Source organism: Mastigoproctus giganteus, chromosome 9 (genome assembly GCF_048544385.1).
Source record: "Mastigoproctus giganteus isolate SK-2022 chromosome 9, ASM4854438v1, whole genome shotgun sequence".
Lineage (NCBI taxonomy): Eukaryota > Metazoa > Arthropoda > Arachnida > Uropygi > Thelyphonidae > Mastigoproctus > Mastigoproctus giganteus.
The window spans coordinates 158,726,561-158,752,430 of record NC_143583.1 but is presented as its reverse complement, the minus strand read 5'-3'; the positions used below and the strand labels follow the sequence as shown (position 1 = coordinate 158,752,430).

Below are 25,870 nucleotides of genomic sequence, written 5' to 3'. Positions count from 1 at the left end.
GAAATTTCATATTTTATTTTACAGTATGCTTCTAGTACTGTTGGATATTTCAAAAATTCCTACTAATATGTAGTTGATTTATAATGTCAGTACACTTGAAACTTTACATACCGATCACACTTTAAATGCATTAAGCATGCTATTGGATGTCTGCCTAAGAGATAAAGTGAAACAAAATCCAACTGTAATGACTATTCTGAACTGTGATAAGAATCCTGTAATAAAATCCCATAACTAGTACAGTAAAGAAGTAAAAATCCCATAACTAATTAAATCATATCACCCTACTACTCTAAAATTGTATTAAATATATATATATATATATAAAACATACATACATCCTGACCTGCAGTGCCCTTTTCACCTGATTTTTCTTCTCCTTTAATACCAGGTATTCCTTGATCTCCTTTAATACCAGGCAACCCAGGAAAACCAGGCAAACCACTTTTGCCTTTTTGTCCCCAGGCACCATCAAAACCTAAAAAAAAAAAAAAAAAAAAAAAAAAACACACACACAAATAAATACTATTAATTCTATTTCACAGCATTTCAAATAACCATGTTTATTTTTTTTGCATACTATCTGGTAGTATACAAATCATATTTTATTAAGTAAAGAACAAACAGTCATCCAATAAATCTACAAAAGGCTTGCCAATGTGTGAATGACCAACCAAATTCTAGTCAACATCTGGAAAGTTACGATCTCCCATTGTAAGGTATTTTAATTTATTGGCCCACTATTTCTCTGCAGAATTGTTTGTTGTACTTGTTAGTCATTAGGCCTATAACACACTTCTACTATCCTCAGCTGGATATCATCATTCTTCTCTTTCTTGACAATTCCTTTATACTTTTTGCCTTATCAAGCAGAAAAAGAACGAGTCTTTGCCCTTACTTGTTGGTATCAGTGGTAATGGGGTGTCATATAGCGCACTGTTACCAACAAGCTGCCAAAAAGGGGATGTCATCAACACTACGAATACTGTAGCTGGTCAGACTACACATACCTGGGAGGAAACGGTTAGCAACATATTATATGCCCTGTTTCCAATTGACAACAAGCCCCTAATTGCAGTAAAAACAAACATCTGTACTGAAAATAATGACTATCAAAATACTGAGTCACAAGGCACTAACTTTAGCTTTAAATAGAACCAAATACCCAGGAAATAACCTCACTGAAATAGAGATGATACTGGCTAAAAATTTCTCTGATTACCTACTACAGCTATACAACTGCTTGCAGCTGGGAATTTTACCCACAACCTGGAAACAGGCAAATATCAGGTTAATTCTAAAAAAAAAAAAAAAAAAACCCCTATAGATCCAAAATGCAGCCTGATGTCACATTTGTTACCATCTTAAAAAACAATAAGGCTAATAATGCTGTGAGATGAAATTGCACACCACACTGTTACCTGATCACTGTGCAATGGTTGCTGGTGGAATTGGTGAGGGTTTGCTTTTGATGAATAACAGTTTTATTTATTAACAAAACTGTTTACATGAGAATGGGCTTCATCAGATATCCACAGATTGTGAATGAAATCTTCTATCATTATCCATTTGATTTAGCCTTTCTTGGCAAAAATGTTTATGGATAAAGGAGATGGTGTGGTTTTAATTCTTGCAGTACCTGTACCTTGTAAGAATGTAAATTTAAGTGCTGGAGCAATATTCATTGTACACTCCTATTGAATAAGTTCATTAACAGTGCATGTCGATGGGCAAAATGCTTTGGACTCCATATGAGAGCAGTAGTACCAGCTGCAATAATTTGTGTTGTACAAGTGCTTCGCATTCCACCCTAATTTTTCATTTTCAGAGCAGAACCAGTTTCTTAAAAATTACTTAACCATTTTTTAATGGCATGAGAAGACAGTACAGAACTTTATGATTAAACTCAAGCTGAATATAAAATAAAGATCGAGCAGCTTTGTAACTGTCATTTTTGTAAAATGCCTGGATGGAAAAAGCAGGTTGTGTGCAATTCTATTGTTTCATCATTACTAAATGGCATGATGTGAACAAAGAGTACATCAGGTGATGCAATCCTCTCTGCCATACCAGTACCTAGAAAACCAGATTTTAAAACTGCATGTCTCCCTGCCCCATCCTGCATATATTCCTTTTGATTTCTTTCTACTAGTTTGTATCTCCTTTGCCAATGTCAAAATAAAACATTGACTGGGTGCCCCAAAATTTCTTGTGTTTCCTTTTGGATGGAAAAATGGCATACATACATAAATACAAAAATATTTCTAAAAAAACCTGTTTATTTAACATATATACATACATAAACATATAATAAATTTGGAAATATGTAAGCTTTATTTTCAAAGCCATTAGAAAGAGACTCAGAGAGGACATAAGAAGATTTAACACAAGAAAAGTAGAATGAGCATTAAGGGAAAACAAAGGACTTAAATCAGCAGCTGTGAGCAGTAATACAGAAAGACAAATGATCCTGAAACTGAAGAATAGCGATGGTGTACTTATAAATACTAGAGAAAGCATAATTCAAATAGCAGAAGACTACTATAGGGAATTATACAGGAGCAAGGGAATGATGCCAGCAGTGAGGAAGGTGGATCACAAATTGGCAACACATACGACATAACCGATATCCTTCCTGATGAGTTAGAACATGCATTGAAGAAAATGAAGAATCAGAAAGTCCCAGGTGAATATGAAGTTACTGTAGAGTTGTTAAAATTGGGGGGAAGAGACATGATGCAGAAACTGGCAACCCTCTTCACAAAATACATTAGGAAAGGTACGACTCCTAAGGAGTGGAATAATGCAATCATAGTTTTGCTGCATAAGAAAGGAGGCAAATCAGAAATTGGAAATTACAGATCAATTAGCTTGTTATCCCACATCTACAAGTTGTTCATAATGGTCATTACTAACAGATTAGAAAGAATACTTGATGAGAATCAATCGAAAGAGCAAGTTGGCTTTAGGACAGGATTCTCAACTGTGGATCACCTCCACGTAATATCACAGCTAATGGAGAAAGCAAATGAATATAAAACACCATTATGCCTGGAATTTGTGGATTATGAAAAGGCATTTGACTCCATTCAGCATAAGGAAATGTTTTGGGCATTAGAAAGACAAGGCATAGAAACCCTATATATTATGATTTTGAAGAAAATATATGAGAATGCTATCTCCTTTATTAGACTAGACAAACACAGTAGCAAATTTAAAATTGAGAAAGGAGTTCGACAAGGAGACACAATATCTCCAAAGTTCTTTACTGCTGCCCTTGAGGAAGCTTTCAGAAGATTAGACTGGTTGCAGAAAGGAGTCAATGTGAATGGAGAGTACCTAAACCATTTACAATTTGCAGTTGACATTGTGATCATAAGCCATGATCCCAAAAAATTAGTAGAAAATCTTAATCAGTTATGCAGATTTAGTAAAGATTTCGGACTAAAGATGAATATGGCTAAATAAAAAGTAATGAACAAGTATGCCACAGAAAGGGATATAATCATTGAAGGAGCAGTAACTGAGTATATGAATCCACATGAAAAGGTGGATTCATATACTTATTTATCTTGGGCAAGTCATTAGCTGTAACAATGATAAATGGCTGGGAATGAAGAGAAGAATAAACTTGGGATGGTTAGCATTCAGGAAATATAGTCATATACTGAGGAGCAATATCCCAATTTGTCTGAAATGTAAAATAATGAACAATGTATACTTCCCCACCTTGACTTTTGGAAGTGAAACTTGGGAACTCATCAAAAGAACGGAAAAGAAGCTGCTATACAGCAAAGAATGGAAAGAATTATATTAGGAATCAGACTGTTAGATAAGAAGAGAAACACATGGATTAAGCAGAAAACTCATATAAAGGACATTCTTACCAAAACTAAAGAACTAAAATGGTCTTGGGCAGGACACATAACTCAAAGACACGATGACAGAATGGTACCCAAGAGGAGCTAGAAGAAAACCTGGAAGACAATGACGGAGATGGACAGATGAAATTCACGAGTTTGTGGGTAGTAAATGGATGGCCATTGCACAAAACAGAAGGAACTGGAAAGTTGCTGGAGATTTGTTTGTTTTTTTTAGGAGCATTAGCAACTAAGGCCATATTGCTCCGGGATATGCGGTGGTCATTCCCTGACCTTTCCGCATCCTCCGTATTTGGTGGTGATGGGCTCGAACCCCGGTCTAATCAAGAAGCGTGTGCTATGCACTGCTGCTCCTTCCCACCTGGTTATGGAGGCACCTGTTGCTGGAGAGGCCTTCATCCTGCAGTGAATTGAAAATGGCTGATGATGAAGTTTTATTTTGAATAAAGAGATTCTTCCTTGTTTTCTTTTTCACAAAGCAGTTCACTTCAGCAACATTACAGACATAACTTGAATCAAGACAAAAGAACAGGCCATCTGTTATTGTACTACTACAACTTTCAAGCATGCAGATTTCATGATATTCCCTGTTCCAATTTCTTTCTGAAATGTACTTGGGTGGCCAGTGCAATGTTGAATCATTTTGGCATAACATAAGCACTGGGAAAACAAACATGACAGTAGGAACCTATTATAGACTATGTGATTGTGAAGAATATAAAAAACAACAGACATACAGAAAACCAGAATATCATATAATGGGGGATTTTAACTTTCCAGATGTTGACTGCAACTTTGTGGTGGTCGCTCACAGTGGCAAGACTTTTCTGCCTTTATTGGATGAGATGTTTCTACATCAACATGTTAGAAAAGCAACAAGAGAAAGCAATATTCTCAATCTGATTATCGGCAGTGATTGTACAACTTTAGGGATTTCCAGATAAAGGAATAAGTAGGTGACAGGGATCACACTGTGCTGATGTGGAATCTACTTAAATATATAAGACTGTCAAGGGTAAAGCAAAGGGACTGCTTCTGTAATGGTCTCAGACAGTTTTTATAATATATTCAGCGGGATCAACTAATGATGTTACCAACATCAAATTCTAAATGCTAAGCAATTAGGGAAGTAATCATAGAAGCTATGGTTTCTTCCTTGAATTTTATACCAACAGTGTGTGAAAGAGAGACTGTTCAATGCTTAGACCTAAAAAGATGTTGTATAAACTGATGAGACTAGTGACAGAGAAGAAAAATGTATGGGATGCTTATATCTGGAGATACAGAAACCTACAGTTAGTATAAACTAGTTTGCAATCAAGTCATGAAAGGGGATAGAAAGGAGTGTATCACATTATTCTGCCAGATGTGAATGGTATAACTGTTGATGACAAACTGAATGTGTAATTTGCACCTACAATTTATACATGAAGATTTTTTTAGTAATGTATAAGATATAGCAAATTTTATCAAGGAGCTAAATAATTCTGTAATAACTGAGGAAATAAGTAGAGAAATTGAAGCAAAAAGTGAATGAGATACCTCAAGCAGATGGGATCTACCCAATTATATCAAGAAAAGCAGCAATAGAAGTAAACCTTTAGCCATAATCATGAGTGTCTTTGGATAAAGGAGAGACCTCTATGGATTAGAGATGTACAAATGTTCTTTAATTGATAAGGGGAGGAAACAAAAGGAGATGAGCAATTACAGGCTTGTAAGCTTAACTTCTGTTTTAGGGAAAATGATGGAGACACTGGTTAAAGAAGTAATGTGGGACAACCTTGATAGGAATGGAGTTATATGGCAATCAAAGCATGGATTTGTTAAGGGGAGACCTTGTCTGACCAATCTGATTGGACTATTTATCAAAGGAACTGGATGTAAAAAATAATTTTGACATCATATACTTAGATTTCAAAAAACCTTTTGTTCCACTCTGCTGCACAAATTGGAGCAGTGTGACATTATGGGCAGATTACTGGTATGGATAAAGGGATGGTTGAGCAGGAGATGACAGAGTGTTAACGAATTGGCACTGCTCTTCCTGAACTACGTTATTAGTGGAGTCTGTCTAGGATTTAGTGCTGGGCTCGTTGTTTTCAATATTTATTAATGATATCGATGAAGTATATCAGGCTTAATGTCTTAAGTCTGCAGGTGTTGCAAAGGTTGGGAGAACATTTAATTCCAGTGATCAGAATATGCTATTGCAATAACCCAAAAAATTTAGACAGATGGGCTGAGAAATGGTAATTGAAGTTTAACATGATAAATGAAAAATACTGCACATGGATAGCGATAATCCTAGAATAATGACCAAATGTATGGTACCACACTGAAGGTAGTGGAAAAAATGAAAAAGACCTGGGAGTAACTGTACAACCAAATGCGAATTTTACTGCACAGTGCAAACGGGTTGTAGGACAGCTCATTTTGTTCATGATACAGGAATTCTACCATCAGAGATGGGAGAAATCCCAGGTTCCATCTGACACGAACATACCTTGTATAAGGCAATGGTACAACTACATTTTGAGTACATACAGGGCATACATTAAAGCATCATTTTAGGAAGGATATGAATATTTTGGAATGGGTGAAGAGAAGAGCAACTAGATTAGAGAAGGGAACACAAGGGTACTCTTACAAGAAAGACTTCAGCTCTGCAAATAGCAGCATCTAGAAACTAGGCACCTGTGTGCAGATCGGAATGTGGTATTTAACTCTTTGAATGGATTGGGCAAGCTATATGTTGATGGCATCCAAAATCTTGCTTAGAATATATACACAAGTAGAATAATTTTCAGTTAAGTATGGTTGGTGGCTTGATGTGTAGAAATTTGCTTTTGGCCAGAGTGCAGTGATAGTTGGGACAAAGTAGTTTGAACAAGTTTAACAAAAAACTAGACATTATTTGGGGGGGGGGGGGAAGAAGAAGAACAGTTGATGTTAGAAGGCATTTTAATTATGGGGCCCCTAGAATCATAAAATAAAACTTTTTATTTACAATTCAAAAAACACAAAATTCTATCATACTGCCCTCTGCAGCTGTGAGAATCTTAAAACTACAGATAAGGAAATGCCAACTACAAGATCTTCCTTGGTGATTACTGCTGCACAAAATGCCTTCTTCTGGAAACTTTCAGAGTTTCCATCATATTCATTCTGCACAATTTTGCCTTTAGTCATCAATGAGTCCACTGGAGTCTAGATAAGTGCACAAACTGAGGTATTACTGCTTGTGTGTGTGAATGCTTGTATACACCAGTGGTGTTATCAAATTTTGGCCAGGGTTCCCAACTTTTTCCTACCCACGACCCCATATATTTCCCTTTGAATGGTTTTTTTTCTTTTTTTTGTTAGTTGTTGGCACATCGGCTTCTATGGCCATATTGCACCTTCCAAGGTTTTTTTGCATTTTCTTCTCTGATCCAAGCCTGAAGCGAGATTCAAACCCGGCCTTTGAATGTGCCATTGGCACAATGACTTCACAAAATGACACCAAAACCTATCCATTTATCATTATTATTATTAATCCAAAAATATCAAATGTCATTTGATAATACACTTTTTACAGAGGCCCCCAAAAAAATACTTTTGCCTAGGGCCCACATATCCTCAAGTTAGGCCCTGCAGATACTTTCAAGACAACTTATGTATTATTTCAAACTACCTGTATAACATATATAGTCTTCTGAGACCGTATAATGGGTTAGCATTAGCATTAGCAGAGGCATACAATGCAAGAAAGCAAACTTATGCAGCATCAGCCAAAAAAAAAAAAAAAAAAAAATCCCTCCCATTTCACCCCTCCATTTGTTCCAAATGCCTGTCCAGCTCAGCCTTAAATTTATTTAGGCTATCAACTTCCACAACAAAAGATGGAAGTCTGTTCCATCAATTAACTACCTGCTGGCTAAAGGCAAATTTCCGCACATCTATTCTACAATTGTCTTTCCTCAATTTGAATCTGTGCCCCCTCAGGTACTTAATTTGAGCAAGAATCCCATCAGCATTCAGCTTGCTCAAACCATTCAAGGTCTTATACACCTCAATCAGATCACCTTGCATGTGCCTACTCTCCAGAACTTAAGCCTTTCTTGGTAAAAGCACCCCTTTGTTCCCCTCCTCACCAATCTTGTTGCCCTTCTTTGCACTAATTTTAGCAAATCTACATTCTTCCTAAAATGAGGCCTGTAAACAGTACTCTAGGTGTGGCCTAACCATTGCCTTGTATAATGGGATAATCACCTCCTTGTCCTTGCTATATCATTGACAAGACTCCATGACCTGCTCTGGCAGCCCGTCTGCACTGCTCACGAACTTCATATTTGACTGCAAAATTACCCCCCAGGTTTTTTTCACTTTCCACTTCCCTGAGTGTAGTACCACACAGTTGGTACATTTCTCTTCGGTTATTGCTACCCATATGCAGTACACTGCATTTGTCAATATTAAACTTCAGTTGCCACTTCTCAGCCCATCTGCCCAACTTATCTAGATCCAGTTGGAGTAGCATACTGTCTATACTCTCGTTAACAATCCTGCCAACCTTTGTATCATCTGCAAACTTGGACATTAAACCTGATATACCTTTGGTTTGGTAGTTGTCATTCATTTCGACGTCTACATTAAAATCTTCTCAGAGACTGATAGAATTTTTACAGATCCTTTCAATGGGGATCAGGCAGAGGGTGTAGGGTCTTCTCCACTGAGTTATTCCAAACTTTTCAGCCAAGCAAATCAACATATGTACAGCATAATACATATACAATAAAGACCACAGAAAATGGCATAATATATGAATTGCCATATTACAACCAAAGTAGCCAATACACCAAAAACCTCAGAACTACAGCAACATAAACCACAAAAAGCGTCAAAATGAGTTTCCATCTAAATATCTTCCAATGTTTAAAACTGTACTCAACACATCTAAATTGTGAAACAGAAAAATGAACATAAGAAAAATTTTGTCATTATGTGTTATTATACCAACATACAGGGTATAATAACACATACCAACTGGTATATACCAACATACAGGGTATCTGATGTCACTCACTATTTTTAAATTATCATAACTTCTTGTTTTCTATTGATTTTAATTGAAACCAATGTAAAATTAGTCATAATTTAATGAGATTTTTTACACTAAATTCTAAAATTCCAATTGTACCCTAGCATTATTGACACTTTCTTAAATGAAGTGGTCTGTTCGCTACTGCTGATTGCAAAAAGTTAACTGGAATGTATATGAGGAGACTGGTGATTTTTGTTTCCAGTTCATCCAAGTTATGTGGCTTTTTACAGTAAACCTTTTCTTTGCCCCCTCCCCCCCATACAAAAAAATAAGGTATCAGATCCAGGCTGTGGGCAGGCCATTCATGCACATGTCATCTGCCAATTCATGGCTCCGGGGAAATGATTATACAGCCATGTACAGACATCATTTGAAAAAAATCGAAGGGATGCACCACCCTGCATAAAATTAAGAGTTTCAGTGTTGTCCCACGGTAAAATATAACTGGCCACACACAATTTTGCAACATTTCTAGGTGTCTTTTGACATTCATTGTGTCTTTCAGAATGAAAGGTCCAGTGACTATGGATGATGTGATAGCACAGGAGACTATTAAACTTGAACCTTTTCAAACACAGATGTTCAGATTTTCTGCTGCTCAATAATGATAGTTGTGTCAATTAACAAAAATACCAACATGAAATAGTGGCCTCATCACTCCAAAATTATGTTGCTGTGGAACAGAGTGGTGTTCCACCACTCTGTTCCACCGCAACATAATTTCTGCAAATTCCATCTTTCTGTTGTAGCCATTAGGAAATGACTGCCGAACATAACATGACTGCCAAGGTTTATAAGACAGTTCTTTCCTGAGGATGGTTACAACTGCTTAATGGGGAGGAGCACTTTCACAAGCTGCTTCACTGATTTCTGTGAGCTTCTTGGAAACATCTCAGTCACTGATACTACATTGTCTGATGCCTTCCTGTTCTCTTCTTATCAGTGATACAACCTTTTGTCATCAGCTTCTGATGGCAAATATTTGGGTTTGCACCCAGTGTTGCATAGATTCCATGTTCAGGCTCCCACCACCTTTGAACTCTTATAACAGAACCCCAAACCTCATAGTAGGCTGTGATTTTGGCCTTTTTTTTTTTACATTCAAAACTGCAGGCATAATTAATCTGTAAAAGAAACTATTAAATTTCTAAACCTCAAGTAACAATGATTTATTTAATGTTGATTTCATCAAAAAAATTGGTTAAAAAATAAGTAAGTTACAATATAAAAATCGGGAGTTGCTTATCAGTAGGATTCGGATTTTTATGACCTTAAAAATGTCAAAACATGATGAAAATATGTCATTAAATTTAACCAAATATGACCTTAAATATGACTAAATAATTTACCTTTACGTACCGTATAAATGATAATATTTATTTTTTTTTATTCTTTTAAAGTTGTACAATGACTTGTTATACAAATTCCTAACAATATAATGAAAATATCACAACTTGCAAGTTTTTTTTTTTGAAATATAAACATTAAAATAGTTTTTTTTAAACATACAAAAACCAAAATGTATAGGCTACTAACATTTCTTAAGTTGCTAAGTACTTTCCATCACATTGCGATACCTGTATCCACTCCAAATGTTTTGGAATTAATCTCCTTCTATCATCTGCTAATAATTGCTTGTAAGCAGAGAAGGTCCTCTCAACATCACAAGATGTGATCGGGGCAAAATTAAATGCCTTAATTAAATCCGGTGTGGTTTCCTTAAATGCCTTAAGGAAACAACACCGACACAACAATGGAAACAAAATGGTACAGAGGGACTTTATTCAAAAATGACAACATAGCACTGGCTGCCATGATACAGATGCATCACTGCAAAATGTGAATCTAGCAACAGTTGCATGATTAGTTTTATGCAGAACCTTTGATGTAAGGAGATACGATTTAGATGGTTCATCTGAATCAAGCTTTCCAACAATAAAATTAGCTATATCCTTCATAAACTGAACCCCCACACACAGCTGCTTCGAATATCTTTGTGAATATTGTTTAGACACTAAGTAATAAATAAATAAATAAATAAATTAATTAAAATATAGCTTAGACAGCGTTCAGTCTTTTGGATTTTATTAAATAATAAATTATTTAATAAAATCAATGAGAGAATACCGATTTATAGCAGTCCTCAAGGTAATTTTGCTGTAATGTTGATTCGTCAGGAATTTTTCAGAAGCAGTATTTTTCCAAGAAGCTTTTGAAGACCAGATTGTTCACTTTGTTCCAAGGAATGTTTGCGGCAACCATTGCTTGGCATAAATTGGCAAAGAATGGATCTGGTGTTTTTTGGTTTTCTGCAGTAAGCAGCTGCTGTGCACCCCCGAAATCCTCCTTCTCCTTATGTTCGCTTCATTCAAAGCGGTAATGTTATGCTGTGGTAATTGGGTTACTTTCGTGCACGGAACCTTAAAAATGCATTTATATATTTATTTAAGATTATTTATAAAAATTATTATTATTTTCCAATTTATATTAAAAAACTAAATATGCATGAGCATTAAATTTGGAATGTCCATATATCGAAGCATCCAAAAATAAAAATTATGATAGATCTATTACCAGGTAATTAATTAATTTACTTAAATAAACAATGCAACAAGGCATAATATTTAAGAGTTTAAGATTCTATATAATATTGGTGTAGATACACCATAGATAACTCTTAAAGAACAACTACGATGTGAAAGGCATCATTTCGTCTGTATCTCATATTGTGCTCTTCCTTCAAAACGAGTTGCCCATGTATTGCACTACCTCGAATAAGTAACACTTCACTAATAGAGAAGACTGTTGTTACTTGTCTTACCACCGATGAAAAGCCAACTATCTTTGAAACGATGCCGTCTGGGTGACGGTACTCATTGAGAATAAGTAACAATAGTCTTTTCTATTAGTGAAGTGTTACTTTTTCGAGGTAGTGCAATGCATGGGCAACTCATTGTGAAGAAAGCGCACAATATGAGATACAGACGAAATGATGCCTTTCACACTACTATTGTAGTTGTTCTTTAAGAGTTATCTATGGTGTATCTACACCGATATTATAAATATTAATTAATTTCCATACATTTTTATTGCACGCGTTGCAATATATAATTTTTCCATCTGTTTGGTATGTGTCTTTAGACTCTTCGACAAAAGAAATCCATTTTCTAAAAAGCTCAATTTTGCTTGATTTTGGCTTCATTTCACCAACAGTTGAATGAATAATTTGTTGAACTCAGTATAAGGCGAAACTACTGTAAAGTTTTAAATTATAGCTGAAATTACACTACGGTGTCATTGTGAGTGACTAAAGAGCCAATCAAAATAACTTTGGGATTTAGCCGCTCGTGCCTGCCCACGCTGAAATGTGAAATGATTAAATGTAAATTCCCAAGGTTTTTTAGAAATATATTTTAAATCAATTTGATAAATAATTTGTTGATTATTGTAAGACGAAATATGAAAGTTTTATGTCAACAAGTATAAAATATGCTATTAAATATGATATTTCATATTTTTTGTGAAATTATGACCTAATGTGTAAAATATGATGAAATATGAAATTATAAACACGCTTCTTTATGATCCTCAGACCATGTAACATGAACACATGCTTCATGCCTTTACGTAAACAAAAAATGGATATGATAATGCATAAAAATCCGAACCCTACTTATCAGACACCCTGTATACCAGTTCCATGTTTGTTATGTGTAATTTTGTTTTAATGTTCCTGATATGAATTTTAAACACATCATGTGAACATATCAGTTATATTATCATCATCATCCTCTTAATTCTATAGAACTTTTTCATTATCTGATGTGCTTCTGAGCAAGATCACAATTTTCTGTGTCCTTTACAATGTACAGAAAAGGATCCTTTTCTGTTTTTTTACTAGTAAGTGAGTTTTACAGGCATAAAATGGGGCTGTTGAGCTCAACCATCCAGGAAAATGGTGCACCGAAGATTGGTTGCTATATCATGGCAAATCAATGAACAAATGCTTCTATACAATGATTTCTGGCCTGATTAACAACATGACTTTGTTGTTAATCAGGCCAGAAATGATCTTAGGATCTGTGAAGTCAGATCCTAGCTCCTTCCTTTTTTTTTTTTTTTTTGTTTGTTTCCAAGACAAAAATTTAAACTTAAAGAGAGATTTAATGAAATTCTGGTGATATGATAATAAAAAAAAAAAATATCATAATGGCAAAAAACTGAAGTAATCACTTTTTTTTTGGCTTTTAACAGTTTGAAAATCTTTGGGTGGTATTTTTATATATATATAGCAACAACTCATGCAGTTATTTCAAAAGATTTAACATCTTTAAGTGATGAAAAATAAACAAAAGAGCAAAACATTTGAATTAAATAACCTTTGATATAATTTCATTTCAATATAATATAATAGTAATTATAAGGCATAAGTTTCTTGTAATTAGATTGCTTACTATTTCATCAGATAATACCAGTATCTAATTACATACCTGGTACTCCCCTTACTCCATAACTGCCTTGTTCTCCCTTGGGTCCAGGATGACTGTCTCCAGAATAGCCTTTAATACCTATTGATCCTGGAATTCCATCAGATCCCTGATCTCCTTTTTTTCCATACCTACCTTGCAAACCTGGAGCTCCAGGTATTCCTGGATCTCCAGCCACACCTTTAAACCCTACAAGCATATGTATAATTATTTTAATAAAATGTTGATAAATATTGTATTTTAAAGGTTAATAAAAAGTAATTTGTTCACATCTGTCAACAAACTCAGGAAGAGAAATAACCAAGTGTCATATCAAGAGTGCATAAAATTAAAATATACAGTTTCTAGATTCAATTTTCATTTATTTATAAAATGAGTTTTCAGAAATTCACTGCTCTTTATAGATTTGTCTTTACAATTCAATTTGCTTATTTAGATAACAATAACTTGAAGACAAAATAGTGCTTGCTACCTGAGAGTCTAAAATGCTGATGGAACTTATATCCAAGTGACACTTGTGAGTCAAATGGACCGAATTTCGGTGAAGTTCAGTCATTCTCCAATCAAATCCTCTGCTTGCACCTTTACTATAGTGGGGCTGTTACTACCCCCCCACTAAAAGTGCAAGTTCTAAAACACTGAAGGTGTGAACCAACGAAAGCAAGAGTAGAGGCCGCATTCCTCTTTGTGGTTTGATGTTCACACCACAAAGAGGAATGCCTTTCTAGGTCACCAGGCAATACTATGTAGTAGATGACTCTTATCAACTGGTGCAATACCACCACTTCCCTTATTGGAGGCTTGAAATGGGGACACCCACATTTGTCTCAAGGAAAAGCACTGGCAAAACCCCCATCTTTTCCATCATGCAGTATAACTGATTTTTTTTGAGGTTATGATGGGCATCATGGTGAGGTCCAATATTCCTTACATTTCGAGGACACAGCTCTAAAATGGTGTTTGCAAGATGGCTGTTAGATAGTCCACCAGACTGATCCTATTGGTAATTTTTCAGGAGGTATTTGGATCAGCTAGTGTATACTCTTGCTGACTCTACTGTGCCAGACTGTAACTGGAGGGAGTCCGAGTAGTGTGTGTGTGTATGTGGGGGAGGGCATTGTCAAGGCACATTAAGTCAAGGAGCAGGATAATTCTTGCTGTGTTGTACACCTTAACCAAATATTTCATTACTTCATACAACAAGTTTCCCACCTCTACTTTCATTTTATCTAATGAATACATCATGAATAGTCAAATTAACAGAACAAACATCTGTGAAAAAATCTAAACCTCCCAAATATTTCCCCAATCTTTTGATATATATGTATAGTGGGTCTCAGTTCCAATCTCAAAGATCTCCATTTCCACCTACAGTCTGCCAAGCCCCACTTGACAGAAGTGGGGCTTGGCAGACAGAATCTCAATTCCAGTTGTTTTTCTGACAGAATCTCAATTCCAGTTGTCCTAATTATTTGTTGTATGATTCCCTTTGCATGAAAGGTGGCACTTGTCTGCTCTGATATTCCCTATCGAAGACTTAGTAATTTGAAATTTCCTCTTTTCAATCTTCTCTGGTTTAAAATCTCTCTACCCTATTTTGTCAAATTCATCTGCTGCCTCTAACATTCTCCCAGCTCTACTAATCACTTGGAACTCTTCCTTTCTCTAAAGCTTGATTTTCTCCAGTTCAACCTTATTAATAGTAAAGTACTTTTATTTGATGATTTTAATGTTCATAGCTCCAACTAGCCTTCAGTTTTCTAGTCATACAGACCCAGCTGGGTGGGATGCTGAGGCTTTTACAATTACCTACCAGAATACCAGACAATCCTAACTCACACCCAACACTTTTGATCTTTATCTGCAAACAACCCTTCAAGGTACACAGCTGAAGTGAGTGGTGCTCTAGGCACCTCAGATCACAACTTGGTGATGATTTCTTCTCCAATGGAGCTTTTCCCTAGCAGCTATTCTCAGCCTCATGTTGTTTGGCATGTCATACAGGAATGTCATATGGGATGATCTGTAAGATTTCTATTCTTCTTTTCCTCCTTTCTGGATTATTGTTTTAAATCTTGTGATGTCATTGTTTGCACAGATCGTGTCAGTGAAATAATTCTTGTAGGGATGGAATCCTATGTTCCATACTCTACCTTAAAATCTCATCCTTAATCTAAATCTTGGTTTTCTAATAAATGTGCTAAGGCTGTTTAAGACAAGAATGTTGCTTATTGCCATTCCTCACATTCAAACCTCCAGGTTCATTATCTGCCTACACTAAAGCTCACAACAATTATAAAGCAGTATTTAATCAATCCAAACTAGATTTTGAACAGGCTAAGAGAAGAAAACTTGCTTCTTGTCTAAACAGTAGTTAAGCAATCTTATCTCTTGCCAAATCTATTGGCTGTAACTTTTGCCCATCTATACTTCCACCACTAGGCATGACTAGGGCCACACATATAATAGTGGCCTCAAAATGAAACAGGATAATAAAAATAGTAATAATAATAATCAAATAGACAAGAGTAGCCATGAACATATGTCTAAAATAATCACATGAAAACACTACTCTGCATTTTGAAAAAAAATTCATTGATGTTTTCTCAGAAGAGGGTGTTTCTGAATAATTTTCTTCCATTTGTTTCCATCAATGTCAGGTTTCTTCAAAAACCATGAAAGAAAATTTGATTTTTTTACAAATTTTTATTAATTTTGGGAGACTGTCACTGAAATTATAATAAAATGCCAATTTTACCAGACTTTATATTTAAATACATGTTGAAAATGCTATTAAAAAGGGCAGTATGGTAAAAAGTCCACTAAACACTTACCTCTCATTTTGAAAATTGATCTACTGTGGGTTGATTTTCTTGCAGATCCTTCTACTTTATAGTCCTTCTTGAGCATACAGCAATAGTCAGCCATATTTTGGTATTCCACCTCCCCTGGTGTCTAACTCCACATCTTAATCCTGTCACTCTGTTCTTCACTAACACTTCCTAGATTTTCTGGGATTGTAGTCAATGTGGGAGTGTAAAAAGTGTACCTTGACACACATGTTGCAACCCAGCTTCTTTAAGGTTGCCAACATATTTTAAACTATATTCTTGTAGTGTGGATCCTTGTTGTTACCTGAGGAGTTATCAGGTGTTTCTCTCTTTTATTCATAGTTTCCTGAAAATGTCGGGTCTCTGATCAGTTTGCAAATTTGAGGTCCAACAAAAATACTTTGTTTTACCTTCTCTTGGGTGATTGATGGGAATTTAGTATAAAGACAGTTGAAGCAGGGACTTTCCTGAGGTAAGGCTTTCACAAACTGTTTCATCAAACCCAATTTGATGTGCAAGGGCAAAGGCGGACAACTGTGGGGTCTAACAGTGGTTTATATATGGGCAACAAACTGCCCTCTTTGGCCAGACCTTTACATCCTAGTGCTTAATCCTTGCTTGACTGACCAACTCACACAAAAAAAGCAAGACATTTTTGTGTAGCCAGATTGCTGTACAAGTAACATGCATATCACTTTAAAGTCAGCACAGACCAACCAATCATGTTTTTCATACTTAATATTTGTCAACAACTTCAAGTTCTTATATGTTTCTTTCAAATGCACAGAGTGAGATGCTGGAATTTACCTATATTTATTTCCATTGTAGAGCAACACACCTTTGAGACTCCTCTTTGATGAGTCAATAAAAAGTTTCCACTGTGTAGGATTGTAACTAATTCCCAAATAGTTCATTAAGTCATTTATATTACTGCAAAAAGCTATAGAATCATCCTCTGAAAAGTAGGGGATGACTAGTTCTTGTTCTCTGTGTCTATATCATTAGAAAAACATCCCACATGCTAGAAAATTTTTGACTTAAGTCTAGAACCAAGAAATTCTGCAGATTCATTTTGGTAAATTTAAATCTCTCACCAGATCACTGAGTTCATGCTGTGAAAACAGTTGAGGGCTGGACTCAATGTCTCCAGGTGGGTAGCCTTTGGTTTCATCTTCAGAAGCTTCACCGTGTTATGGTCTCCAATATAAGTGGAGGGCATGGAATCAGCAGGTTATCTCCATGTGGGACTGGTCTAATGGCAGATGGAATATTACGATACACAATGCCCTTCTTATTTTTTGCATTGTATCTCTCTACATTAACTAAGCAAAAGTAACAGTAATCATAGTGGTTTGTAAGCTCCCAAAAAATCATGGTAATTGCAAATGGCATAGTCTTCTTTTTACTATTTTTCTACAATCTCTGTGCTTCACAACACATATTAGGCAAACTTTATGTGGAGCCCATTGTTTATCTTGGTCAGAGTTTCACTCCAAAATAAGCACAATACACATTTTTTACAAATTCTGTAATATGTCATCTTTGCTTGAGGACTACATAATTAAATATAACAAAATAAGTTCAGATTGTTCAGACGCTTGCATGAAGACATTTTATTCACTTTTCAGGCAAGTGATGCAATAACTTCAAAAATAAAGTAAGCTCACACTATAAACACTGCTTCATGGAGCTCTCTAAGGTCAAGAAACAAATGACTGAGGCCAGTGTTGCCAACATATGAAGATTTAGTTTACAAATTCCCAGCATTTACTCCTAACTTAATATATTCAATAATACAGCTTATGATGTCAACTTAAGTGATCTGTGAAAAAACAGTACACAATAGAAAAAACAAAAAACATTTCTAAAGTTAGTGTAAAAAACTGAGTTGAAAACAGCTATTAATTTACAAACATTGAAAACCATGCAAAGTGGTATTATTTCAAACCCTCCATCTTCTCAAAACCCTCCATCTGATCAGTGATCACCAGTATGGATTTTGTTGATCCACTGGTGATATATTTGCTGATGTTAACCATCTGTGAATAAATTCAATGGAAAAGTTTGGTGAACTCAAGCAGCTGATCTTGACTGTTCTAAGGCATTTGATTGTGATTGTCATCAAGGTCTTATAACCACGCTTCCATCTTATGAATTGCTGATTTTTTTTTGAAATTGGTATCCAGTTTTGTCTCTGATTGCATGCTGTAGGTGATGGTAGATGGTTCTCTGTCCTTCAGCTCTTTTTTCTGCCACTCTTTTACTCTTGTAAATTAATGACCTTGTTCCACTGACTGGAAATTCCATCCATAGTTTTGCATAGATAGTACATTGAATTCCACCTCCCAGTTTGAGAAACCTTGCCTATGTAAACAGCTTCATCCTCTGGAATATCCACCTCCTATTCTTTAAATGCTGATCTCCAGGTGATTCTTCAATAGGGAAAAGATAATTTAAATCCTTCTAAAACTTAGTCCTGTTTTATAATTTACAAAAAGGAGTCCATTTCTCCTATTATCTTTGATGGCACTCACATCTTTAGACAAGATCACATATCTCTATTAGGAATTAACCCGACTTCTAATCTCTCTTGCTACAAACACAAAAATTGCTGTCTCTGCATCTAAGGCATTAAGTGCCAAGTGATTTTGTGATCAAGTATTTTTTCCAGTGAATTTGCACTCTTTCTTGAAAAGCTAAATCATTTATTTATTTATTTATAGCATTTCACTAAAACTCAATTATACAGCCAATAGTGAAGAAATTACTTTACATGATCAGGGAGAAAAGTTACCTTCTTTCCCTTTTTTCTTTTCCTGTTCTATATACTAAACCATTACCGCATTTGTGTATCAAAAAACCAGCTTCTGCTTCCCCGCTGAATACTGGCACTCCCATAGCATCTGATACTAACCACATGGTGGGGCCAGTAAAATGGAGGGGAAAAGTTCTCCCTTCCAGGGCAAAATAGAGCAAAAAGATTTCCAATTTCCACAAAGCAACTGGGTTCACAGGCCAGAATGTAATAGGCAGCGAACATGAGGAGCCTAGCTCTGTCTCAGCAAAATGTCAAAAGACTGAAGTAGACAGAATTTGGGATCCAACCTTCCTCATCATCCATTCAAACCAAGATCAACCTATTGGAAAACTTTCTCCTTTTCAAGTGCAGAAATGCCTAGAAAGTGCAATAGGAACTCCAAAGACAGTTCACTGCCTGAGATCAAGAGACTTACTAGTGAAAGTTACCACTTCTCGACAGTCCGAAAAATTACAAAAACTAACAGCTTTTGGTGGAAAGGGAGAAGCTGCCTGCACCATGTATGGATCTCCTGAGCACAACCAAGCTGACTGCACAGCTGTAACATCAAATGTCTTAACTTCAGACAAGAACATCCTGCCTATTCGAAGGAGTGTCCCTTCTGGAAGCAGGAGAAAAAGATACAATGATATAAGATTGAACATAACCTAACTTACCAGGAAGCCAAAAAATCCCTACCAGTCTGAATCACAGACAAGCAAACTTATGTCTAGGCAACCAACCATGAAAAGAGTATCAATTACCATTCAAGCAGAAGTAATCATCCCACCAGTGAATCCTTAGCTAACTGAGATAGGTCACTATTGCTCATCGTACCAATAAACCAAGCTCCATGTAAACCAAGTAAAACAATAAATACACTGATAATCAAAAAACCAGCTTCTGCTTCCCAGCTGAATACTGGCACTCCCATAGCATCTGATACTAACCAAACACCATTAGACAACATGGACATTGTTGAAAAATCAATGACGAAATGGACACTAGAAAAACTTACCTCCCCAAAAAGTGGGCAACACAGGAATGAATGATAGAAATCCACAACCCCTCGGAACAAACCAAGGGATCCTCTAAATCACAACTACGTAATACATCGAAAAGATCGTGTTACACAAAACCTAAACATATGACTCGGGAAAGAGTTGATAATCAGCTCTGAATATTGATAATTAGCTCTGTGATATTCTCAAAACTAATTGCATTAAACACACACCTTGATCTAACTATAGTAGTAGTAGTAGTAGTAGTACTATTAATAGAGGCATGTTTGTTATTTGGTTTTTAGGAGCATTAGCAACTAAGGCCATATTGCTCCAGGGGTAGGCGGTGGTCATTCCCTGACCTTTCCGCATCCTCCGTATTTGGTGGGTATGGGCTTGAACCCTGGTCTAATCAAGAAGCGTGTGCTACGCACTGCTGCTCCTGCCCACCTGGCTACGGAGGCACCTGGAGGCATGTGATGCAAGAAAGCAAGCATATGAGCTTATGCAGCATCAGCCAAAAAAAAAAAAACAATTTCATACAACCATTTCCTCTAAAGGTTTATCCAGTTCCTCCTTGAATTTATTTAAGCTATCAACTACCACAATGACTGATGGAAGTTTGTTACAGCCATTAATCACCCACTGGCTAAAGGCAAATTTCCACACATCTATTCTACAACTGTCTTTCCTCAATTTGAATTTATGCCCCCTCAGGTTCGTAATCTGAGAAAGCAAAAGAATCCCATCAGAAACAGAATTCAGTGTGCTCAAACCATTCAAGGCTTTATACACCTCAATCAGATCACCTCGCAGTGCCTAGTCTCCAGCTGTTGCAATTTGCAGAACTTAAGCGTTTCTTGGTAACCCCTTTGTTCCCCCTCACTAACCTTGTTGCCCTTCTCTGTACATGCTCAAGCAACTTTAACATCCTTCCTAAAATGAGGCCTGCAGACCTGTATGCAGTACTCAAGGCATGACCTGACCACTGCCTACAAAGGGATAATTTCCTCTTTTTCCCTGCTGGCAAAATTCCTGTACATCATTGACAATACCCCATGACCTGCTCTGGCAGCCTGTATGCATTGCTTGCTCAAAAAACTTCATATCTGACTACATAATCACTCCCAGGTCTTTTTCATTTTATACCACACAGTCAGCAAGTTCCTCTGGGGTTACTTCTACTCATATGCAGTATTTTGTATTTGTCATTGTTAAACTTCAGTTGTCACTTTTCAGACCATCTACCCAAATTTTCTAGATCCTGTTGCATGCAGTAGCACACTGCCATTACTCTCATTAACAACCCTGCCAACCTTTGTATCATCTGCAAACTTTGACACTAAGCCTGTTATACCCTCATCAATATCATTGATAAATATACAAAGCAACAATGAGCCCAACACTAAACACTGAGGGTCTCCACTAATAACATTAGTCCATGAAGAGCAGCGTCCATTGATTACCACTCTCTGTCTTCTCTTGCTCAACCACCCTTTTATCCATTGTAGCAGCTTACCCTTAATACCATACTGCTCCAATTTGTACAGTAATTTTCCATGTGCAGCAGTGTAAAAAATCTTTCCTGAAATCCAAGTATATGATATCAAAATTATTTTTTGCATCTAGTTCATTTGTAACCACATCGTAGTATCCAATCAAATTTATGAGACAAGACTTTCCCTTAACAAACACATGCTGTGTCTGAACTGTAACTGCAGTCTTGTCTAGATGATCTTGCAATGCATCTTTAACCAGTGACTCCATTATTTTACCCGGAGTAGCAGTTAAAATAACTGGTCTGTAATTACTCGTGCCATCGATATCAAGTGGTCCAATCTGATTGATCCCCTTCATTTTAGAGTTTATATAAGTAAAAAAAGTCCTTGCTTTTCTTGGAATCATTTTCAAAATATTTTTCGTAATCTGCCTTCCCTTGCCTAATCTCCTTTGTGACTTGATTACAGACTGGCTTATACCTACCATAGGCTTTTGTGTCGCCTGATAATTTATATGAATGCCCTGCATATTTCTTATCTGCAACCACTCTCATTAATTCATCTGACATCCATTTAGGCCTAACATTAAACAATATATCTCAATTGGTATGAAAAGCCTATTAGCTTCCACAATTAATTCCTTAACTTAAGGTACCTCTGTAGCCAGGTGGGGGAGCAGCAGTACGTAGCACATGCTTCTTGATTAGACTGGGGTTCGAGCCCGGGGTTCATACCACCAAATATGGAGGATGCAGAAAGATCAGGGAATGACCACCGCATATCCCTAGAGCAACATGACCTTAGTTGCTAATGCTCCTAAAAACCAAACAACAAAAACAGCTTCTCACTTAGAATTTGCTGTTGGTAACATCATCATCAGTTGGTCCCACTGTACAGAATTTAAAAACTGTCTGAGACCTTTGCAGTCACCTTTTTGGAAGCAAAAACCCTTTCCTTTTACCCTTTTACCCCTGATGGTAATTTTATCTTTAAGTAAATCCCACATCAGTACACTGTGATCACTGCCACCTAGTGGTTCCTTTATCTGCAGATTCTTAATACACGAATTATCAGTGTATTATAACCAGATCAAGAATATTACCCTCTCTGGTTGCCTCTCGAACATGCTGCTGCAGAAAACAATCATCCAATAAATCCACAAAAGTCTTACTAATATATGAGTGACCAACCCACAAGTTCCAGTTAATATCTGGGAAGTTAAAATCCCCCATTATGAGACAATCTGGTTTACTGGCCCACTCTATTTCTCTGTACAAGTGTTCGTTGTACTCATTAGACTTTTGGCACACTCCTACTCTTATTTTTGCTTTCCCAGTGCTTAATGTTGCACTGTCCATCTATATCAACTGGATGCACTTCCTTAGATTTTATGTGTTTCTTAATTAACAGCATAACCCCTCCTCCCTTCCTATCCTGTCCATACACATTGTACTCCCCAAATTCCAATTGTGGATTCTTAATATCTGTGTGACATCACGTCTCTGATATCCCAACAATATCTGCCTTTAATGTCTTGACTAGCACTTAGAATTTATCAAATTTATTTACTATACTTCTAGCATTGGTGTACATGCAAATATACATGCATCTATTATTCTTAGTTACCCTAACACAGCCCATGAATTAATTTGTTTCATGATGATTGCCATCAGTCCCTGCAACCCCCAGCACTCTACCCTCCAGGTTGCTGCTCAGCCTAATAGAAGTAGTGTAAGAATCACCTTCACCTTTGCCCGTGGCTACTTTTAACCTTTTAGTCTGTGAATCATTCCCATGCTAGCATTTTTCCGACCCACTTAACGCTGCCTCAATAGCATTAGCAAACACTCTTGCACCCCTTCTGTTTAAGTGTATCCCATCCCTGTAGAAGCACTCTCTCCTAACAAACACAGACCACACTAAGAAAAATTCTACCCCATGAGCTTGCATAATCCCTCCAGGGCTGAATTGGTTGATAAGGCTCTCATCATATACTCCTTCCTATCATGTCTGGGCACAATTGCAAACACTTTCAAAATCTGGACAAATGCGGCCAAATAATTGCAAAATTATTATTATTATAATTAGCCACATTTTGCTGCACCAGCCCAAAAAAAAAAAAAAAAATTGAGTTACCCTGTGTGTGTGTGTGTGAGAGAGAGAGAGAGAGAGAGAGAGAGAGAGAGAGAGAGAGAGAGAGAGAGAAATCAGAAATAGAAGGGAATCACCAAGAAAGAGAAGAATGATGATAGCCAGCTCAGGACCCTGGGTGTGCCAATCCCATATTCACCAAATGTGATCCCCTGGGGGTGACTTGACCAACATAATCTTATAGCCTTGAATACTGAAGATGTACAGATGTACACATTTGTACATCAGAATCTACAGAATCTACTTCAGCCATACATGTTTCTATATGCTCAGCATCCATATAACCTTTATTTGAATAGACTATAAAAAGCAACCCATTAGGTGGTGACAGTTATTGTTGTTTCTCTTACCACTGGTTATGTTACTTTTACCACTAGATGTGGGTTTGATAAACATATTAGGAATATATTACTCCAAGCAACAAAACAAATTTGCTTCATCAAATGGCAGACATATAGATTTAAAGATCCTCAGTTCTCTGTGTTCTTATTCAAAACAACTGTACTCCCTATACTGGAATTCACTGCTCCTATATACAACCCACTGTATACATATTTGATACAGTAAATTGAATCACTAGAAATGAAATTCATCCACTATCTTTGCAGCCATAATCCCATGTTTTATGTGTTTTTTTAAACCGAATTTTCTACTCAAACCTTTGTTCTTACTTCAAGCTTAAATCTTTGGAAACTCTGTGAACTGTATTGGATCTTAAACAGTTGTATCATATCTTCACTGGTTCAACCTACCTGCCTGATCTTCTATGCTATATTGATCTTCACATTCTAGCGGTGGCTACTAGACAGAAGATGACATTCCGTATGCCAAGTATGACATGCCATACTTGGCATACGCCTGTTGTATATTATCTTATTAATAATAAATAAATAAATTATCCTGTAATATGCCACACTGACAGCAGCAGCACCCCTCCACCTTTCCAACCAATTTACAATATGGTGCTTCGACAGAGCTAAATGTATAAGCTGTTTGTTTGTTATTTGGTTTTTAGGAGCATTAGCAACTAAGGCCATATTGCTCCGGGATATGCAGTGGTCATTCCCTGACCTTTCCGTATTTGGTGGTGACGGGCTCGAACCCCGGTCTAATCAAGAAGCGTGTGCTACACACTGCTGCTCCTTCCCACCTGGCTACGGAGGCGCAAATGTATAAGCAGCAGACCACACTGTATAAGCAGCAGATCCAAAATTCCTCTTTAAATTCAGCCTTGGATTATATATCAAACCAAATACTGAATGCAGAAGACCTAGCAATCCCAAGACAACCCATTAAAATTTGTACACATCTGAAATTTGGTGGAATGATGAATATAGTAAAGCTAAAAAAAGAAAATAAGAGCTTGGAACATCTTCAAAGTGTATAGATGTTTAGAATGCATGTATGTATTCCAAACATCCATGCATCAACCTTCCTATACTAACTGTGCATGGTCATGATGTAACAAAACTGCAAGAAATAGTTAATGTATTACATTTAACATCTGCAAAAATTTTATCTACTTCCTCATACTCACCTCAATTCCAGAAGCAAAAAAAGCCAAGCTGCAAAACATCACTTCAACTTTGAAACAGTGCACAGCATCCCATATAACTTCCCATTTACACTGGCCGAACTGCATAAAGCTGTATACCACCAGGCACAGTGCAGCAGGATCTGATGGAATTCACTACATAATGATCTCTCAACTTTCTGAGCCAACCCTCAAAACATTGTTATTGTTCTATAATAGAGTTCTTACAGAATGTGCTTTCCCAGACAAATGGTGCCATGCTTACGTTCTTGCCTTTCCAAAATCTGAAAAAGACACTACCAATCTGCAGAACAACTAGCTCATTGCTCTGACTAGCTGCAAAGTCATGGAAAAAATTATCAATTCTCGACTAACCTGGTTCCTAATACATGATCTCCTGAACCCCAAGCAGTGTGGTTCCATGAAGGTAGATCCACCCTCGATCTGCTGGTTCAGTCAGAAATAAACAGCACGATACTTTTATACGAAGAGAACACCATGTTAGAAAAAGCATTTGACACTGCATGGAGATATTGAATATTACAAGACCTATATGAATGCAATGATTTCAGGGAAATCTCCTACTGTTCATCAAAAACTTTC

At 36.5% G+C, this 25,870-nt stretch overlaps 1 protein-coding gene across 1 annotated transcript in view; it reads right to left on the bottom strand.

Moving 5' to 3' along the window:
- The window catches only part of LOC150080841 (uncharacterized), an 852,072-nt gene that overhangs the window by 104,842 nt on the left and 721,360 nt on the right, over positions 1–25,870 (bottom strand). The window contains exons 34-35 of the mRNA XM_090381010.1: positions 13,458–13,643; positions 339–478 (exon numbers count right to left, since the gene is read on the bottom strand). Coding sequence (XP_090237136.1) covers positions 339–478; positions 13,458–13,643 — 326 coding nt within the window. The remainder of the gene's footprint in view (positions 1–338; positions 479–13,457; positions 13,644–25,870) is intronic.